The following is a 21,290-nucleotide window of genomic DNA, read 5'->3' on the forward strand; positions in this document are numbered from 1 at the left end:
TGGTATGTAATAGTGGTATATAGATGGTGGTGTGTATTAGTGGTATATAGATGGTGGTATGTAATAGTGGTATATAGTTGGTGGTATGTAATAGTGGTATATAGATGGTGGTGTGTAATAGTGGTATATAGATGGTGGTATGTAATAGTGGTATATAGATGGTGGTGTGTAATAGTGGTATATAGATGGTGGTGTGTAATAGTGGTATATAGATGGTAGTTGGTGGTATGTAATAGTGGTATATAGGTGGTGGTATGTAATAGTGGTATATAGATGGTGGTGTGTAATAGTGGTATATAGATGGTAGTTGGTGGTATGTAATAGTGGTATATAGGTGGTGGTATGTAATAGTGGTATATAGGTGTTGGTATGTAATAGTGGTATATAGGTGGTGGTATGTAATAGTGGTATATAGATGGTAGTTGGTGGTATGTAATAGTGGTATATAGATGTTGGTATGTAATAGTGGTATATAGATGGTAGTTGGTGGTTTGTAATAGTGGTATATAGATGGTGGTGTGTAATAGTGGTATATAGATGGTGGTATGTAATAGTGGTATATAGATGGTGGTATGTAATAGTGGTATAAAGATGGTGGTGTGTAATAGTGGTATATAGATGGTGGATTGTAATAGTGGTATATAGATGGTAGTTGGTGGTTTGTAATAGTGGTATATAGTTGGTGGTGTGTAATAGTGGTATATAGATGGTAGTTGGTGGTATGTAATAGTGGTATATAGGTGGTGGTATGTAATAGTGGTATATAGGTGGTGGTATGTAATAGTGGTATATAGGTGGTGGTATGTAATAGTGGTATATAGATGGTAGTTGGTGGTATGTAATAGTGGTATATAGATGGTGGTATGTAATAGTGGTTTATAGATGGTAGTTGGTGGTATGTAGTAGTGGTATATAGATGTTCGTTGGTGGTTTGTAATAGTGGTATATAAATGGTGGTATGTAATAGTGGTATATAGATGTTAGTTGGTGGTTTGTAATAGTGGTATATAGATGTTAGTTGGTGGTATGTAATAGTGGTATATAGATGGTGGTATGTAATAGTGGTATATAGATGGTGGTATGTAATAGTGGTATATAGATGGTGGTGTGTAATAGTGGTATATAGATGGTGGTGTGTAATAGTGGTATATAGATGGTGGTGTGTAATAGTGGTATATAGATGGTGGTATGTAATAGTGGTATATAGATGTTAGTTGGTGGTATGTAATAGTTGTATATAGATGGTAGTTGGTGGTGTGTAATAGTGGTATATAGATGGTGGTATGTAATAGTGGTATATAGATGGTGGTGTGTAATAGTGGTATATAGATGGTGGTATGTAAAAGTGGTATATAGATGTTAGTTGGTGGTGTGTAATAGTTGTATATAGATGGTGGTGTGTAATAGTGGTATATAGATGGTGGTATGTAATAGTGGTATATAGGTGGTGGTCTGTAATAGTGGTATATAGATGGTGGTGTGTAATAGTGGTATATAGATGGTAGTTGGTGGTATGTAATAGTGGTATATAGGTGGTGGTATGTAATAGTGGTATATAGTTGGTGGTATGTAATAGTGGTATATAGATGGTGGTATGTAATAGTGGTATATAGGTGGTGGTATGTAATAGTGGTATATAGATGGTAGTTGGTGGTATGTAATAGTGGTATATAGATGGTGGTATGTAATAGTGGTATATAGATGGTGGTGTGTAATAGTGGTATATAGATGGTGGTATGTAATAGTGGTATATAGATGGTGGTGTTTATTAGTGGTATATAGATGGTGGTGTGTAATAGTGGTATATAGATGGTAGTTGGTGGTTTGTAATAGTGGTATATAGTTGGTGGTTTGTAATAGTGGTATATAGATGTTAGTTGGTGGTATGTAATAGTGGTATATAGATGTTAGATGGTGGTGTGTACTAGTGGTATATAGATGGTGGTGTGTAATAGTGGTATATAGATGGTGGTGTGTAATAGTGGTATATAGATGGTGGTATGTAATAGTGGTATGTAGATGGTGGTGTGTACTAGTGGTATATAGATGTTAGTTGGTGGTATGTAATAGTGGTATATAGATGGTGGTATGTAATAGTGGTATATAGATGGTGGTGTGTAATAGTGGTATATAGATGGTGGTGTGTAATAGTGGTATATAGTTGGTGGTGTGTAATAGTGGTATATAGATGGTGGTATGTATTAGTGGTATATAGATGGTGGTGTGTAATAGTGGTATATAGATGGTGGTGTGTAATAGTGGTATATAGTTGGTGGTGTGTAATAGTGGTATATAGATGGTGGTATGTAATAGTGGTATATAGATGGTGGTGTGTACTAGTGGTATATAGATGTTAGTTGGTGGTATGTAATAGTGGTATATAGATGGTGGTGTGTAATAGTGGTATATAGATATTAGTTGGTGGTATGTAATAGTGGTATATAGATGTTAGTTGGTGGTATGTAATAGTGGTACATAGATGGTGGTATGTAATAGTGGTATATAGATGGTGGTGTGTAATAGTGGTATATAGATGGTGGTATGTAATAGTGGTATATAGATGGTGGTATGTAATAGTGGTATATAGATGGTGGTATGTAATAGTGGTATATAGATATTAGTTGGTGGTATGTAATAGTGGTATATAGATGTTAGTTGGTGGTATGTAATAGTGGTATATAGATGGTGGTATGTAATAGTGGTATATAGATGGTGGTATTTAATAGTTGTATATAGATATTAGTTGGTGGTATGTAATAGTGGTATATAGATGGTGGTATGTAATAGTGGTATATAGATGGTGGTATGTAATAGTGGTATATAGATGGTGGTATTTAATAGTTGTATATAGATATTAGTTGGTGGTATGTAATAGTGGTATATAGATGGTGGTATGTAATAGTGGTATATAGATGTTAGTTGGTGGTATGTAATAGTGGTATATAGATGGTGGTATGTAATAGTGGTATATAGATGGTGGTATTTAATAGTTGTATATAGATGTTAGTTGGTGGTATTTAATAGTGGTATATAGATGTTAGTTGGTGGTATGTACTAGTGGTATATAGATGGTGGTATGTAATAGTGGTATATAGTTGGTGGTTTGTAATAGTGGTATATAGATGGTGGTATGTAATAGTGGTATATAGATGTTAGTTGGTGGTATATAATACTGGTATATAGATGGTGGTGTGTAATAGTGGTATATAGATATTAGTTGGTGGTATGTAATAGTGGTATATAGATGTTAGATGGTGGTGTGTAATAGTGGTATATAGTTGGTGGTGTGTAATAGTGGTATATAGATGGTGGTATGTAATAGTGGTATATAGATGGTGGTGTGTAATAGTGGTATATAGATGGTGGTATGTAATAGTGGTATATAGATGGTGGTGTGTAATAGTGGTATATAGATGGTGGTGTGTAATAGTGGTATATAGTTGGTGGTATGTAATAGTGGTATATAGATGTTAAATGGTGGTGTGTAATAGTGGTATATAGATGGTGGTGTGTAATAGTGGTATATAGATGGTGGTGTGTAATAGTGGTATATAGATGGTGGTGTGTAATAGTGGTATATAGATGGTAGTTGGTGGTATGTAATAGTGGTATATAGTTGGTGGTGTGTAATAGTGGTATATAGATGGTGGTGTGTAATAGTGGTATATAGATGGTGGTGTGTAATAGTGGTATATAGATGGTAGTTGGTGGTATGTAATAGTGGTATATAGTTGGTGGTGTGTAATAGTGGTATATAGATGGTGGTGTGTAATAGTGGTATATAGATGGTAGTTGGTGGTATGTAATAGTGGTATATAGATGGTGGTGTGTAATAGTGGTATATAGTTGGTGGTATGTAATAGTGGTATATAGATGGTGGTATGTAATAGTGGTATATAGATGGTGATGGGTAATAGTGGTATATAGTTGGTGGTATGTAATAGTGGTATATAGATGGTGGTATGTAATAGTGGTATATAGATGGTGGTGTGTAATAGTGGTATATAGATGGTGGTATGTAATAGTGGTATATAGATGGTGGTATGTAATAGTGGTATATAGATGGTGGTATGTAATAGTGGTATATAGATGGTGGTATGTAATAGTGGTATATAGATGGTGGTATGTAATAGTGGTATATAGATGGTGGTATGTAATAGTGGTATATAGATGGTGGTCTGTAATAGTGGTATATAGATGGTGGTATGTAATAGTGGTATATAGATGGTAGTTGGTCATTTGTAATCGTGTCATTTTTCCTTTCCACCTTTTTGTATTTCTGTTTCACCAACTGTAATGTGACTGACCTCACACTCCCGCACAGTAGGTGGCGGCATGCACAAACAAATATAGGAATATCATGATACCAAAGAAGAATAACGTATTTCTTTGATTCAGTCAGTGGGACAGAAACTCCCTGCTCGACACAAATCCCCGCCTGCTTCTTCTGTAACATTTTCAAGGGAAGAAGATTTCACTGACTACAAACTGGGATATCTTTGCCTTTCTACCACCATTGCGTTCCAGGAGCGTCCAGATTGTGAATAGTAGTTTTAGAAGGGTTTATAATTTGGTTAAGAGGACCAAATTCCCAGGAAAATAACTTGGGGTGAGTAGCTAGTTACTGTACTATCGTCAGCTGTGTACGTTTACGCTGTGTAGTGACTGGCGTTAGCCAGCGCCTCAAACTTTCTGGGATGTTTCTTTCTGGGTTTGTGTTTATCAACGGTTGTTGTCTTTTTGTGTATTCACCTTGTTTTTCTAGTTACGGGTTTTGTGCACAAGAAAAGTAGCGTTTTATCGAATTTATACGGCAAAATAAATAGTTATGTGTTTATTGTGTTGATTCAAGAAAGAAAAGGCATCTCGATTAACCGCACATACATTTTCCTTGTCTAAAGCTCTACTGTAGGCCCGATTTACTGAGCGACTAATCAGACTAGTTGGGATCTTGGCACACGCAACAGGCTGCTCTCCAGCTCAGGAATCGGATATACTGTATATCCGCCCTTCGAGAGTCAATCTCATACAGGCGAGTCAGACGGGCAGGAATCATTTTCAAACAAATCATGGTTGTTGACTAACAAACCAATGACAAAAGACAACGTTAAACCAGTGCTCCAAATAATTGACTGTTATTTTGAGGAATAGAGGTTTCAAAGTCGACATTTTATAATTATTTCTGAACTAAAGTCATGGCCATTGCTCTGGAAAATGAGATGTTTTTAAAAAGGGGGGAATGTATTTCAACCAGATCTCTGTTAGGTAAATGATGAAACTACATGTCTTTGTTGATGTGTTTTGACTGTGCAGTAGGCTAGATTGGTTTCTAATGACTCATATCAGATGTTTTGGGAGGAGTGTCCCAGGTTTCTGTAAAACCCCATTGTGTCGTTCCTTGGCATAAGTTCACAATGCTGGATCCATTCTGCAGTTTTACTTGCCACACGCACTTCAAGAGAAGCTTCTCTTCGAGCTCAACACTTCCATATTGAGACCAGATAGGTCTAGTGACCCTCCAGCAAGGAACTCAGTTTGTGTGTTTGCTCAGCGTATTCCTTCCTAGTATGATCAGGCTAAGCACAGGAAAGAGTGGGAGGAGAGTTGCTGTTTTAGGCGAAGTGAAAGAGTGCATCTGTAGATGGGGGAGGGTGCCGATAGGACCCCGGTATATCTGGGCCCCGGTATATCTGGGGCCCTGTTATATCTGGGGCCCTGTTATATCTGGGGCCCTGTTATATCTGGGGCCCTGTTATATCTGGGCCCTGTTATATCTGGGCCCCGTTATATCTGGATCACGGTATATCTGGGACCCTGTTATATCTGGGGCCCTGTTATATCTGGGACCCTGTTATATCTGGGACCCTGGTATATCTGGGACCCTGTTATATCTGGGGCCCTGTTATATCTGGGGCCCTGTTATATCTGGGACCCTGTTATATCTGGGACCCTGTTATATCTGGGGCCCTGTTATATCTGGGACCCTGTTATATCTGGGACCCCGTTATATTTGGGCCCCTGGTATATCTGGGCCCCTGGTATATCTGGGCCCCTGTTATATCTGGGGCCCTGTTATATCTGGGACCCTGTTATATCTGGGACCCTGGTATATCTGGGACCCTGGTATATCTGGACCCCGTTATATTTGGGCCCCTGGTATATCTGGGCCCCTGGTATATCTGGGCCCCTGGTATATCTGGGCCCCTGGTATATCTGGGCCACTGGTATATCTGGGCCCCTGGTATATCTGGGCCCCTGGTATATCTGGGCCCCTGGTATATCTGGGCCCTGTTATATCTGGGCCCTGTTATATCTGGGCCCCTGGTATATCTGGGCCCTGGTATATCTGGATTTGTTGTGGTGGTGGGTAGGATACATACTGTCCATTCATTTACAGGGGTTTCATACCGGTTATTTTGACAGCAGGAGTTTATTGTGTTTTCACACCGTGTATATTTCTGACATTGGGGTTCCTCCGTTGCTAACTTATTGCAGCTGCGCAAGTTCTGTTCTACAGAAGTGACATGGCTCTCTTTGCTTCTGGTCAAGACAAATCTACAATGCCAAAAACACTTAGCCCAGGACCAGGCTTCACCAGAACCACACCAAGCTGCAGTGTAGCCCAGGACCAGGCTTCACCAGAACCACACCAAGCTGCAGTGTAGCCCAGGACCAGGCTTCACCAGAACCAGAGTCTTTGGGAGGAGAGTTTATTTCCAACAGAGCCTTTATCTGACCTCCAGACTGACCCTGACCCTGACCCTAACCCTGACCCTGACCCTAACCCTAACCCTAACCCTGACCCTAACCCTAACCCTGACCCTGACCCTAACCCTGACCCTGACCCTGACCCTAACCCTAACCCTGACCCTAACCCTGACCCTAACCCTAACCCTGACCCTAACCCTGACCCTAACCCTGACCCTAACCCTGACCCTGACCCTAACCCTGACCCTAACCCTGACCCTAACCCTGACCCTGACCCTGACCCTAACCCTGACCCTAACCCTAACCCTACAGGCGTCTGCGTGATTCCCAGCCGAAACAGTTTCCCTAACCCTGACCCTGACCCTAACCCTGACCCTACAGGCGTCTGCGTGATTCCCAGCCGAAACAGTTTCCCTGACCCTAACCCTGACCCTGACCCTAACCCTGACCCTAACCCTACAGGCGTCTGCGTGATTCCCAGCCGAAACAGTTTCCCTAACCCTGACCCTAACCCTGACCCTACAGGCGTCTGCGTGATTCCCAGCCGAAACAGTTTCCCTGACCCTAACCCTGACCCTGACCCTAACCCTGACCCTGACCCTAACCCTACAGGCGTCTGCGTGATTCCCAGCCGAAACAGTTTGTGCATACATTATGATGACATCTTGTGAAGTTTTTGTTCGATTTTTCTTTGGGGGGGGGGTTGTTCGGAGACGAGCTGAAGTCAGTAGGCGAAAGTCTACGCCCCTTCGTCTGTGATTGGTCAACAGTAGGGATTCTTCAATAAAGTCTTTGTCATTCGACGAGAGACGACTAATTTTCATGCACATGTTTTCATTGAGAAATACTGAACCCAACATTTCTAGTAAGATGTAAAATTGAGCAACTAAGATCTCCTTGGCAAAAAAGTTTTAAATGAATTGAGTAGATTAAGAGTTAGATTAATTCTGACTATTTTGGCTACGGTATCTCAAAATGGACAAACAGCTTGAAAAACAGCAATATAACTAAGGTATTTTAAGGATGTATGCAAGCACATTCGTTCAGTTCGCCAGCCGAATTGAAGCATGAGGACGCCTTTACTGTGCTCTGGGGCTACATTCCAAACTGCACCCTATTCCCTATATAGTGCACTACTTTAGACCAGAGCCCTCTGTGTCCACAGAGCCTGTCTGTCTCAGTTAGGGCTGGCTGTGTCCCCAGAGCCTGTCTGTCTCAGTTAGGGCTGGCTGTGTCCCCAGAGCCTGTCTGTCTCAGTTAGGACTAGCTGTGTCTCTCTGTTTCCTGTCTGTCTCAGTTAGGACTAGCTGTGTCTCTCTGTTTCCTGTCTGTCTCAGTTAGGGCTAGCTGTGTCTCACCGTTTCCTGTCTGTCTCAGTTAGGACTAGCTGTGTCTCTCTGTTTCCTGTCTGTCTCAGTTAGGTCTAGCTGTGTCTCTCTGTTTCCTGTCTCAGTTAGGACTAGCTGTGGTTCTCTGTTTCCTGTCTCAGTTAGGACAACCTGTGGTTCTGTTTCCTGTCTCAGTTAGGACTAGCTGTGGTTCTCTGTTTCCTGTCTCAGTTAGGACTAGCTGTGGTTCTCTGTTTCCTGTCTCAGTTAGGACTAGCTGTGGTTCTCTGTTTCCTGTCTCAGTTAGGACAACCTGTGGTTCTGTTTCCTGTCTCAGTTAGGACAACCTGTGGTTCTCTGTTTCCTGTCTCAGTTAGGACTACCTGTGGTTCTGTGTTTCATGTCTCAGTTAAGACTAGCTGTGTCTCTCTGTTTCCTGTCTGTCTCAGTTAGGACTAGCTGTGTCTCTCTGTTTCCTGTCTCAGTTAGGACTAGTTGTGGTTCTCTGTTTCCTGTCTCAGTTAGGACTAGCTGTGATTCTCTGTTTCCTGTCTCAGTTAGGACAACCTGTGGTTCTCTGTTTCCTGTCTCAGTTAGGACTAGCTGTGGTTCTCTGTTTCCTGTCTCAGTTAGGACAACCTGTGGTTCTCTGTTTCCTGTCTCAGTTAGGACAACCTGTGGTTCTCTGTTTCCTGTGCTGCTGCTCTCCCCCTCCTAGGGCTATTCCTGATACCAGAGCAGTTAAGCCTCTTATGGGGGTAAATCCATTTGAATTCAATCACTTTTTTGACAGCACCTCTTTCGATTTGAATGAAACCTTCCAGATATATTTGCCCATTGTAGAAGTGGTCAGAAAGTGACGTTTTGGACCTGAATGGTAAAACATTCAGGAGATGAAGGTGACCTATTTAGCTTACCCCACTGTACCATGAGATATCCTTGTCTTCATCACTGGAAAAGATACATGGTTGTGTTTTGATATCATTTAAAAAGACAGGGTTGTCGAACTATCTTATCATTTATATATAAAGAAAATATATATATATACATTTTATTTGTCACATACCCCGAATACAACAGGTATATAGACCTTACAGTTAAATGCTTACTTACAAGCCCTAAACCAACCATGCAGTTTTAAGAAAAATAAGAAATAAAAGTAACATCATTAAAGAGCAGCAGTAAATAACAATAGTGAGGCTATATACAGGGGGTAACGGTACAGAGTCAATGTGGAGGCTATATACAGGGTGTACCGGTACAGAGTCAATGTGGAGGCTATATACAGGGGGTACCAGTACAGAGTCAATGTGGAGGCTATATACAGGGTGTTTACGGTACAGAGTCAGTGTGGAGGCTATATACAGGGGGTACCGGTACAGAGTCAATGTGGAGGCTATATACAGGGGGTACTGGTACCGAGTCAATGTGGAGGCTATATACAGGGGGTAACGGTACAGAGTCAATGTGGAGGCTATATACAGGGTGTTACGGTACAGAGTCAGTGTGGAGGCTATATACAGGGGGTACTGGTACAGAGTCAGTGTGGAGGCTATATACAGGGGGTACCGGTACAGAGTCAATGTGGAGACTATATACAGGGGGTACCGGTACAGAGTCAATGTGGAGGCTATATACAGGGGTACTGAGTCAATGTGGAGGCTATATACAGGGGGTACTGGTACAGAGTCAATGTGTCAATGTACGAGGCACCTGTTAGTCGAGGTAATTTAGGTAATACGTACATGTAGGTAGAGTTATTAAAGTGACTATGCATAGATAATAACAGAGAGTAGCAGCAGCGTAAAAGGGGGGGGGGCAATGCAAATAGTCTGGGTAGCCATTTGATTAGATGTTCAGGAGTCTTATGGCTTGGGGGGGTAGAAGCTGTTTAGAAGCCTCTTGGACCAAGACTTGGCGCTCCGGTAAGGCTTGCCATGTGGTAGCAAAGAGAACAGTCTATAACTAGGGTGGCTGGAGTCTTTGACAATTTTTAGGACCTTCCTCTGACACCGCCTGGTATAGAGGTCCTGAATGGCAGGAAGCTTGGCCCCAGTGATGTACTGGGCCGTATGCACTAGAGGCCGATACCGATTAATCGGCCGATTTTTATATATATTTGTAATAATGACAATTACAACAATACTGAATGAACAATGAACCCTTTTATTTTAACTTAATATAATCCATCAATAAAATCTATTTAGTCTCAAATAAATAATGAAACATGTTCAATTTGGTTTAAATAATGCAAAAACAAAGTGTTGGAGAAGAAAGTAAAAGTGCAATATGTGCCATGTAAAAAAGCTAACGTTTAAGTTACTTGCTCAGAACATGAGAACATATGAAAGCTGGTGGTTTAATATTCCCAGTAAAGAAGTTTTAGGTTGTAGTTATTATAGGAATTATAGGACTATTTCTCTCTGCCATTTCTCTGCTATTTCTCTCTATACGATTTGTATTTCATATACCTTTGACCATTGGATGTTCTTATAGGCACTTTAGTATTGGCAGTCTAATCTTGGGAGTTGATAGGCTTGAAGTCATAAGTTGGAGACTTATATCTCCCTCTCTAACTTTAAGCACCAGCTGTCAGAGCATCTCACAGATCATTGCACCTGTACATAGCCCATCTGTAAATAGCCCACCCAACTACCTCATCCCCATATTGTTATATATATATTTTGCTCCTTTGCACCCCAGTATCTCTACCTGCACATCTATCACGCCAGTGTTTAATTGCTAAATTGTAATTATTTCGCCACTATGGCCTATTTATTACCTTACCTCCATAATCTTACCTCATTTGCACACACTGTATATAGACTTTTCTATTGTGTTATTGACTGTACGTTTGTTTGTAACTGTGTTGTTTGTCACACTGCTCTATCATTTCGAAAACAAAACGTTTATTCTTTCGGAACCGTTGCGTATTTTATCTAACGGATGGCATCCCTAAGTCTAAATATTACTGTTACATTGCACAACCTTCAATGTTATGTCATAATTATGTACAATTCTGGCAAATTAATTACGGTCTTTGTTAGGAATAAATGGACTTCACACAGTTTGCAACGAGCCAGGCGGCCCAAACTGCTGCATATACCCTGACTGCTTACACGGAACGCAAGAGAAGTGTCCCTAGTTAAAATAAATTGATGTTAATATTAACTAAATATGCAGGTTTAGAAATATATACTTGTGTATTGATTTTAAAGAAAGGCATTGATATTTATGGTTAGGTACACATTGGGGCAACGTCAGTGCTTTTTTTTCACGAATGCGCTTGTTAAATCACCTGTTTGGCGAAGTAGGCTGTGATTCGATGAGAAATTAACAGGCACTGCATCGATTATATGCAACGCGGGACAAGCTAGATAAACTAGTAATATCATCAACCATGTGTAGTTAACTAGTGATTATGTTATGATTGAATTTTTTTAATAAGATAAGTTTAATGCTAGCTAGCAACTTACCTTGGCTTCTGGCTGCACTCACGTAACAGGTAGTCAGCCTGCCAGGCAGTCTCCTCGTGAAGTGCAATGTAATCGGCCACAATCGGTGTCCAAAAATGCAGATTACCGATTGTTATGAAAACTTGAAATCGGCCCTAATTAATCGGCCATTCCGATTTAATCGGTTGACCTCTAGTCTTAGTGCCAGCCTCTGACTGTGGTGGTATGTAAACAGCTACGAAAAAATTAAAAAATACAGATGACAACTCTCTAGGTAGATAGTGTGGTCTACAGCTTATCATGAGATACTCTACCTCAGGCGAGCAATAGCTCGAGATTTCCTTAGATATCGTGCACCAGCTGTTATTTACAAAAATACATAGTCCGCCGCCCCTTGTCTTACCAGACGCTGCTGTTCTATCCTGCCGGTACATCATATAACCAGCCAGCTGTATGTTGATAGTGTCGTCGTTCAGCCACGACTCCGTGAAGCATAAGATGTAACAGTTTTTAATGTCCAGTTGGTAGTTTAATCTTCTGCGAGAAATCGGTATATCCTTCGCGTCGGGAAAGGAAAAAAAGGATTCTGCTAGTCCGTGGTGAGTAACCGCGGTCCTGATGTCTGGACGGACAGAGAACCACAGGTTGTCCTAACTGAGACGGCAACATTATGTTCAAAATAAGTAAAACAATAAGTTGCAAATAAACGAACCAAAAAACACAATAGGTTGGGGACACGTAAGACGTCTGCCTTCCTCTCCGGCGCCGTCTGTGTGTTGTTGCAGCATCATATCTCTAACTCCTATATCTGTGTGTTGTTCCAGCAGCATCATGGCGTCCACGGTAACGCTGGAGGATGCTCTGTCCAATGTGGACCTTCTGGAGGAGCTGCCTCTCCCAGACCAGCAGCCCTGCATCGAGCCCCTGCCTTGCTCCCTCATGTACCAGGTAAGAACTGTTCCCAGACCAGCAGCCCTGCATCGAGCCCCTGCCCTCCTCCCTCATTTATTTTTTAAACATTTATTTAACTAGGCAAGTCAGTTAAGAACAAATTCTTATTTACAATGACTGCCTACCAGGGAACAGTGGGTTAAAGATATACTTCTCCTTAATGCAACCGCTGTGTCAGATTTCAAAAAAGCTTTACGGAAAAAGCACACCATGCAATAATCTGAGTACAGCGCTCGGAGACCAAAACAAGCCATACAGGTACCCGCCATGTTGTGGAGTCAACAGAAGTCAGAAATAGCATTATAAATATTCACTTACCTTTGATGATCTTCATCAGAATGCACTCCCAGGAATCCCAGTTCCACAATAAATGTTTATTTTGTTCGATAAAGTCCATCATTTATGTCCAAATACCTCCTTTTTGTTTGCGCGTTTAGTTCACAAATCCAAATTCACGCAGGCCAGACAAAGTCAAAAAGTTAAATTACAGTTCGTAGAAACATGTCAAACGATGTATAGAATCAATCTTTAGGATGTTTTTAACATAAATATTCAATAATGTTTCAGCCGGAGAATTCCTTTGAAAGAAGAAGGAACGCAGGTCGCTCTCACGGGGGCGCGCCTGACTGAGCTCATGGCATTCTGCCAAACACCTTGTTGAAACAGCTCTCATTCTCTCCCCCTTCACAGTAGAAGCCTGAAACAAGGTTCTAAAGACTGTTGACATCTGGTGGAAGCCTTAGGAAGTGCAATATGACCCCATAGACACTGTATATTGGATAGGCAAAGACTTGAAAACCTACAAACCTAAGATTTCCCACTTCCTGGTTGGATTCTTTTCTCAGGTTTTCGCCTTCCATATGAGTTCTGTTATACTCACAGACATCATTCAAACAGTTTTAGAAACTTCAGAGTGTTTTCTATCCAAATCTACTAATTATATGCATATTCTAGCTTTTGGGCCTGAGTAGCAGGCAGTTTATTCTGGGCACCTTATTTATCCAAGCTACTCAATACTGCCCCTTAGTCCCAAAGAAGTTAACTGCCTTGTTCAGGGGCAGAACGACAGATTTGTACCTTGTCAGCTCGGGGATTCGATCCAACAACCTTTCAGTTACTGGCCCAACGCTCTAACCACTAGGCTACCTGCCGCCCCTCCACTCTAACCACTAGGCTACCTGCCGCCCCTCATGTACCAGGTAAGAACTGTTCTCAGACCAGCTAGCCCTGCCTTCCTCCCTCATGCACCAGGTAATTACAGTATTCATGTGCGCTATGCACAGAGCTAGCTGGTAGAATTCCTTTGATTCCAATCTAACATCCCATCTCTCTCCAAAGCCCAACTTCAACACCAACTTTGAAGACCGTAATGCCTTTGTGACGGGGATCGCCAGATACATCGAGCAGGCCACCGTCCACTCCAGCATGGTGAGTACCAGTTTCCAGACACATCGAGCAGGCCACCGTCCACTCCAGCATGGTGAGTACCAGTTTCCAGACACATCGAGCAGGCCACCGTCCACTCTGGTATGGTAAGTACCAGTTTCCAGACAGATCGAGCAGGCCACCGTCCACTCTGGTATGGTAAGTACCAGTTTCCAGACACATCGAGCAGGCCACCGTCCACTCTGGTATGGTAAGTACCAGTTTCCAGACAGATCGAGCAGGCCACCGTCCACTCTGGTATGGTAAGTACCAGTTTCCAGACACATCGAGCAGGCCACCGCCCACTCTGGTATGGTAAGTACCAGTTTCCAGACAGATCGAGCAGGCCACCGTCCACTCTGGTATGGTAAGTACCAGTTTCCAGACAGATCGAGCAGGCCACCGTCCACTCTGGTATGGTAAGTACCAGTTTCCAGACACATCGAGCAGGCCACCGCCCACTCTGGTATGGTAAGTACCAGTTTCCAGACAGATCGAGCAGGCCACCGTCCACTCTGGTATGGTAAGTACCAGTTTCCAGACACATCGATCAGGCCACCGCCCACTCTGGTATGGTAAGTACCAGTTTCCAGACACATCGAGCAGGCCACCGTCCACTCTGGTATGGTAAGTACCAGTTTCCAGACACATCGAGCAGGCCACCGTCCACTCTGGTATGGTAAGTACCAGTTTCCAGACAGATCGAGCAGGCCACCGTCCACTCTGGTATGGTAAGTACCAGTTTCCAGACACATCGAGCAGGCCACCGCCCACTCTGGTATGGTAAGTACCAGTTTCCAGACACATCGAGCAGGCCACCGTCCACTCTGGCATGGTAAGTACCAGTTTCCAGACACATCGAGCAGGCCACCGTCCACTCTGGTATGGTAAGTACCAGTTTCCAGACAGATCGAGCAGGCCACCGTCCACTCTGGTATGGTAAGTACCAGTTTCCAGACACATCGAGCAGGCCACCGTCCACTCTGGTATGGTAAGTACCAGTTTCCAGACACATCGAGCAGGCCACCGCCCACTCTGGTATGGTAAGTACCAGTTTCCATGTGTCGCCTCATGAATAGATTGAAAATATATTCGTTAGGCCTTTTGGAATAAATAAACTCAATTCATTAACTTCCTCTAAATTCTCTAGTCTGTTGATACTTCATGTGGGAAACTTAGTCCCTAGAGCAGGGACAAAAGAGAGGGGTAGGTTTAGAGAGAGAGAGCTGGTGGGACGGTTTATAAGTTGAATAAGGATTTATTAGAGTTTATATGGGTGAAATAAGGCTGAGGAGACTTGGCTGTGTCCCTGTGACAGGAACGAGGACCCAGGCCAAGCTCTCTGCATCACAAATGGCACCCTATTCCCTATATAGGCCCCTATGGCTCTGGTCTAAAGTAGTGCACTATATAGGGAATAGGGTTCTGGTCTATAGTAGTGCACTATATAGGGAATAGGGTTCTGGTCTATAGTAGTGCACTATATGCACTATATAGGGAATGGGGTTCTGGTCTAAAGTAGTACCACTATATAGGGAATAGGGTTCTGGTCTAAAGTAGTGCACTATATAGGGAATAGGGCTCTGGTCTAAAGTAGTGCACTATATAGGGAATAGGGCTCTGGTCTAAAGTAGTGCACTATATAGGGAATAGGGCTCTGGTCTAAAGTAGTGCACTATATAGGGAATAGGGCTCTGGCCTAAAGTAGTGTACTATATAGGGAATAGGGTGCCATTTGAGACACTTCCCAGGTCTCTCTGCTGCACTGTGACATGTCTGCTTTAGTGAGGGAATAATGGTGAATAGTGGTGCTTTGTAGTGAGGGGTAATTGGTGTTTTAGAGCGCCTGCCCACCTGCCAAGGCTCTATCAAACAGCACTTTGTATGCAGCCAGCCAACCAGCCAACCAGTCAGCTATCCAGCCAAGCGGTCACAGGGACCAGGGCTGCTCTGAATGCACTGAAGTACTACAATACCTCAGCAACCTCAGAGAGAGAGAGGCTAGTAGCTGTATTGTACCTCAGAGAGAGAGAGGCTAGTAGCTGTATTGTACCTCAGAGAGAGAGAGGCTAGTAGCTGTATTATACCTCAGAGAGAGAGAGGCTAGTAGCTGTATTGTACCTCAGAGAGAGAGAGGCTAGTAGCTGTATTGTACATCAGAGAGAGAGGCTAGTAGCTGTATTGTACCTCAGAGAGAGAGAGGCTAGTAGCTGTATTGTACCTCAGAGAGAGAGAGGCTAGTAGCTGTATTGTACCTCTGAGAGAGAGAGGCTAGTAGCTGTATTGTACCTCAGAGAGAGAGAGGCTAGTAGCTGTATTGTACATCAGAGAGAGAGGCTAGTAGCTGTATTGTACCTCAGAGAGAGAGAGGCTAGTAGCTGTATTGTACCTCAGAGAGAGAGGCTAGTAGCTGTATTGTACATCAGAGAGAGAGAGGCTAGTAGCTGTATTGTACCTCAGAGAGAGAGAGAGGCTAGTAGCTGTATTGTACCTCAGAGAGAGAGAGGCTAGTAGCTGTATTGTACATCAGAGAGAGAGAGGCTAGTAGCTGTATTATACCTCAGAGAGAGAGGCTAGTAGCTGTATTGTACCTCAGAGAGAGAGAGGCTAGTAGCTGTATTGTACCTCAGAGAGGCTAGTAGCTGTATTGAACCTCAGAGAGAGAGAGAGGCTAGTAGCTGTATTGTGTTTGAGAGCCTTTTAAATGTCTTCCTTCAGAATGAGATGCTGGAGGAGGGCCAGGAGTATGCTGTGATGCTGTACACGTGGAGGAGCTGCTCTCGCGCCATCCCACAGGTAACCATGGCTGACTGATATACTGCTCTCATGTTATCCCACAGGTAACCACCGCATGGCTGACTGATATACTGCTCTCATGCTATCCCACAGGTAACCACCGCATGGCTGACTGATATACTGCTCTCATGTTATCCCACAGGTAACCACTGCATGGCTGACTTATATACTGCTCATGTTATCCCACAGGTAACCACCGCATGGCTGACTGATATACTGCTCTCATGCTATCCCACAGGTAACCACCGCAGGGCTGACTGATATACTGCTCTCATGTTATCCCACAGGTAACCACCGCATGGCTGACTGATATACTGCTCTCATGCTATCCCACAGGTAACCACCGCATGGCTGACTGATATACTGCTCTCATGTTATCCCACAGGTAACCACCGCATGGCTGACTGATATACTGCTCTCATGTTATCCCACAGGTAACCACCGCATGGCTGACTGATATACTGCTCTCATGCTATCCCACAGGTAACCACCGCATGGCTGACTGATATACTGCTCTCATGTTATCCCACAGGTAACCACCGCATGGCTGACTGATATACTGCTCTCATGTTATCCCACAGGTAACCACCGCATGGCTGACTGATATACTGCTCTCATGTTATCCCACAGGTAACCACCGCATGGCTGACTGATATACTGCTCTCATGTTATCCCACAGGTAACCACCGCATGGCTGACTGATATACTGCTCTCATGTTATCCCACAGGTAACCACCGCATGGCTGACTGATATACTGCTCTCATGTTATCCCACAGGTAACCACCGCATGGCTGACTGATATACTGCTCCCATGTTATCCCACAGGTAACCACCGCATGGCTGACTGATATACTGCTCCCATGCTATCCCACAGGTAACCACCGCATGGCTGACTGATATACTGCTCTCATGCTATCCCACAGGTAACCACCGCATGGCTGACTGATATACTGCTCTCATGCTATCCCACAGGTAACCACCGCATGGCTGACTGATATACTGCTCTCATGTTATCCCACAGGTAACCACCGCATGGCTGACTGATATACTGCTCTCATGTTATCCCACAGGTAACCACCGCATGGCTGACTGATATACTGCTCTCATGTTATCCCACAGGTAACCACCGCATGGCTGACTGATATACTGCTCTCATGTTATCCCACAGGTAACCACTGCATGGCTGACTGATGTACTGCTCTCATGCTATCCCACAGGTAACCACCGCATGGCTAACTGATATACTGCTCATGTTATCCCACAGGTAACCACCGCATGGCTGACTGATATACTGCTCTCATGTTATCCCACAGGTAACCACCGCATGGCTGACTGATATACTGCTCATGTTATCCCACAGGTAACCACCGCATGGCTAACTGATATACTGCTCTCATGTTATCCCACAGGTAACCACCGCATGGCTGACTGATATACTGCTCTCATGTTATCCCACAGGTAACCACTGCATGGCTGACTGATGTACTGCTCTCATGCTATCCCACAGGTAACCACCGCATGGCTAACTGATATACTGCTCATGTTATCCCACAGGTAACCACCGCATGGCTGACTGATATACTGCGCTCATGTTATCCCACAGGTAACCACCGCATGGCTGACTGATATACTGCTCATGTTATCCCACAGGTAACCACCGCATGGCTGACTGATATACTGCTCTCATGTTATCCCACAGGTAACCACCGCATGGCTGACTGATATACTGCTCATGTTATCCCACAGGTAACCTCCTCATGGCTGACTGATATACTGCTCTCATGTTATCCCACCGGTAACCACTGCATGGCTGACTGATATACTGCTCTCATGTTATCCCACAGGTAACCACCGCATGGCTGACTGATATACTGCTCTCATGTTATCCCACAGGTAACCACCGCATGGCTGACTGATATACTGCTCTCATGTTATCCCACAGGTAACCACCGCATGGCTGACTGATATACTGCTCTCATGTTATCCCACAGGTAACCACCGCATGGCTGACTGATATACTGCTCTCATGCTATCCTACAGGTAACCTCCTCATGGCTGACTGATATACTGCTCTCATGTTATCCCACAGGTAACCACCGCATGGCTGACTGATATACTGCTCTCATGTTATCCCACAGGTAACCACTGCATGGCTGACTGATATACTGCTCTCATGTTATCCCACAGGTAACTAAGGCTGACTGATATACTGCTCTCATGTTATCCCACAGGTAACCACCGCATGGCTGACTGATATACTGCTCTCATGTTATCCCACAGGTAACCACTGCATGGCTGACTGATATACTGCTCATGTTATCCCACAGGTAACCATGGCTGACTGATATACTGCTCTCATGTTATCCCACAGGTAACCATGGCTGACTGATATACTGCTCTCATGGTATCCCACAGGTAACCACTGCATGGCTGAGGCTGATCGGATACTCCACATAACTCTAACATTACAATCCATTTTTTCATTGTAGTTGCAAACTATTGTGGATCTTCATGCAACGGTATTGCTCATGATCCACCATGTATATTGCTCATGATCCACCTTGTGTATTGCTCATGATCCACCATGTGTATTGCTCATGATCCACCATGTATATTGCTCATGATCCACCATGTATATTGCTCATGATCCACCATGTGTATTGCTCATGATCCACCATGTATATTGCTCATGATCCACCATGTATATTGCTCATGATCCACCATGTATATTGCTCATGATCCACCATGTGTATTGCTCATGATCCACCATGTGTATTGCTCATGATCCACCATGTATATTGCTCATGATCCACCATGTATATTGCTCATGATCCACCATGTGTATTGCTCATGATCCACCATGTGTATTGCTCATGATCCACCATGTGTATTGCTCATGATCCACCATGTGTATTGCTCATGATCCACCATGTGTATTGCTCATGATCCACCATGTGTATTGCTCATGATCCACCATGTATATTGCTCATGATCCACCATGTATATTGCTCATGATCCACCATGTATATTGCTCATGATCCACCATGTGTATTGCTCATGATCCACCATGTATATTGCTCATGATCCACCATGTATATTGCTCATGATCCACCATGTATATTGCTCATGATCCACCATGTGTAATACTCAAGATTTCCCATGTGTATTGCTCATGATTTCCCATGTGTATTGCTCATGATTTCCCATGTGTATTGCTCATGATTTCCCATGTGTATTACTCATGATCCACCATGTCTTCCTCTCTTCCTCCCTCTATCAGGTGAAGTGTAATGAGCAGCCCAACAGAGTGGAGATCTATGAGAAGACAGTGGAGGTGCTGGAGCCTGAGGTCACCAAGCTCATGAACTTTATGTACTTCCAGGTAACACCAATCAGCCGGAGGTACCCTCACCTCTCTCTCTGTCACACACCAACCAGGCACCCTCACCTCTCTCTCTCACACCAACCAGACACCCCTCTCCTCTCTCTCTGTCACACCAACCAGACACCCTGACCTCTCTCTCTGTCACACCAACCAGACACCCTGACCTCTCTCTCTGTCACACCAACCAGACACCCTCACCTCTCTCTCTCACACCAACCAGACACCCCTCTCCTCTCTCTCTGTCACACCAACCAGACACCCTGACCTCTCTCTCTGTCACACCAACCAGACACCCCGACCTCTCTCTCTGTCACACCAACCAGACACCCTCACCTCTCTCTCTGTCACACCAACCAGACACCCCGACCTCTCTGTCACACCAACCAGACACCCCGACCTCTCTGTCACACCAACCAGACACCCCGACCTCTCTGTCACACCAACCAGACACCCCGACCTCTCTGTCACACCAACCAGACACCCTGACTCTCTGTCACACCAACCAGACACCCCGACCTCTCTGTCACACCAACCAGGCTCCCTCCCCTCTCTCTCTGTCACACCAACCAGACACCCTCCCCTCTCTCTCTGTCACACCAACCAGACACCCTGACCCTCTCTGTCACACCAACCAGACACCCTCCCCTCTCTCTCTGTCACACCAACCAGACACCCTCACCTCTCTCTCTGTCACACCAACCAGACACCCTCCCCTCTCTCTCTGTCACACCAACCAGACACCCCGACCTCTCTGTCACACCAACCAGACACCCCGACCTCTCTGTCACACCAACCAGACACCCCTCTCCTCTCTCTGTCACACCAACCAGACACCCCGACCTCTCTGTCACACCAACCAGACACCCCGACCTCTCTGTCACACCAACCAGACACCCCGACCTCTCTGTCACACCAACCAGACACCCTGACCTCTCTGTCACACCAACCAGACACCCCGACCCTCTCTGTCACACCAACCAGCCGGAGGCTCCCTGACCTCTCTCTCTGTCACACCAACCAGACACCCCGACCTCTCTGTCACACCAACCAGCAACACCATGTCCTGTGTGTAGATGTTCCCCCAGTGGTCTGTCACTGCAGTGTCTTCCAGAAGTACAGAGAGTAGCAGCACGTTGATACAGTAGACAGAGAGTAGCAGCACGTTGATACAGTAGACAGAGAGTAGCAGCACGTTGATACAGTAGACAGGGAGTAGCAGCACGTTGATACAGTAGACAGGG

General features: G+C 44.2%; 1 protein-coding gene across 4 annotated transcripts in view; it reads left to right on the plus strand.

Annotated features, from left to right (window-relative positions):
* The first annotated feature begins 4,393 nt into the window (after nucleotides 1-4,393).
* Nucleotides 4,394-21,290, plus strand: part of LOC139539378 (cytoplasmic FMR1-interacting protein 1 homolog) — a 107,169-nt gene continuing 90,272 nt past the window's right edge. For 2 of the 4 annotated variants that reach the window (XM_071342253.1, XM_071342255.1), the window contains exons 1-5: nucleotides 4,394-4,609; nucleotides 12,316-12,439; nucleotides 13,781-13,870; nucleotides 16,586-16,663; nucleotides 19,945-20,046. In XM_071342253.1, the coding sequence (XP_071198354.1) occupies nucleotides 12,323-12,439; nucleotides 13,781-13,870; nucleotides 16,586-16,663; nucleotides 19,945-20,046 (387 nt within the window). In that variant the 5' untranslated portion in view covers nucleotides 4,394-4,609; nucleotides 12,316-12,322. Of the gene's footprint in view, nucleotides 4,610-12,315; nucleotides 12,440-13,780; nucleotides 13,871-13,893; nucleotides 13,923-16,585; nucleotides 16,664-19,944; nucleotides 20,047-21,290 lie in introns of those variants that run through there. The other 2 variants (XM_071342254.1, XM_071342256.1) reach the window with 2 other exon arrangements.

This window comes from Salvelinus alpinus, chromosome 15, assembly GCF_045679555.1.
Source record: "Salvelinus alpinus chromosome 15, SLU_Salpinus.1, whole genome shotgun sequence".
NCBI lineage: Eukaryota > Metazoa > Chordata > Actinopteri > Salmoniformes > Salmonidae > Salvelinus > Salvelinus alpinus.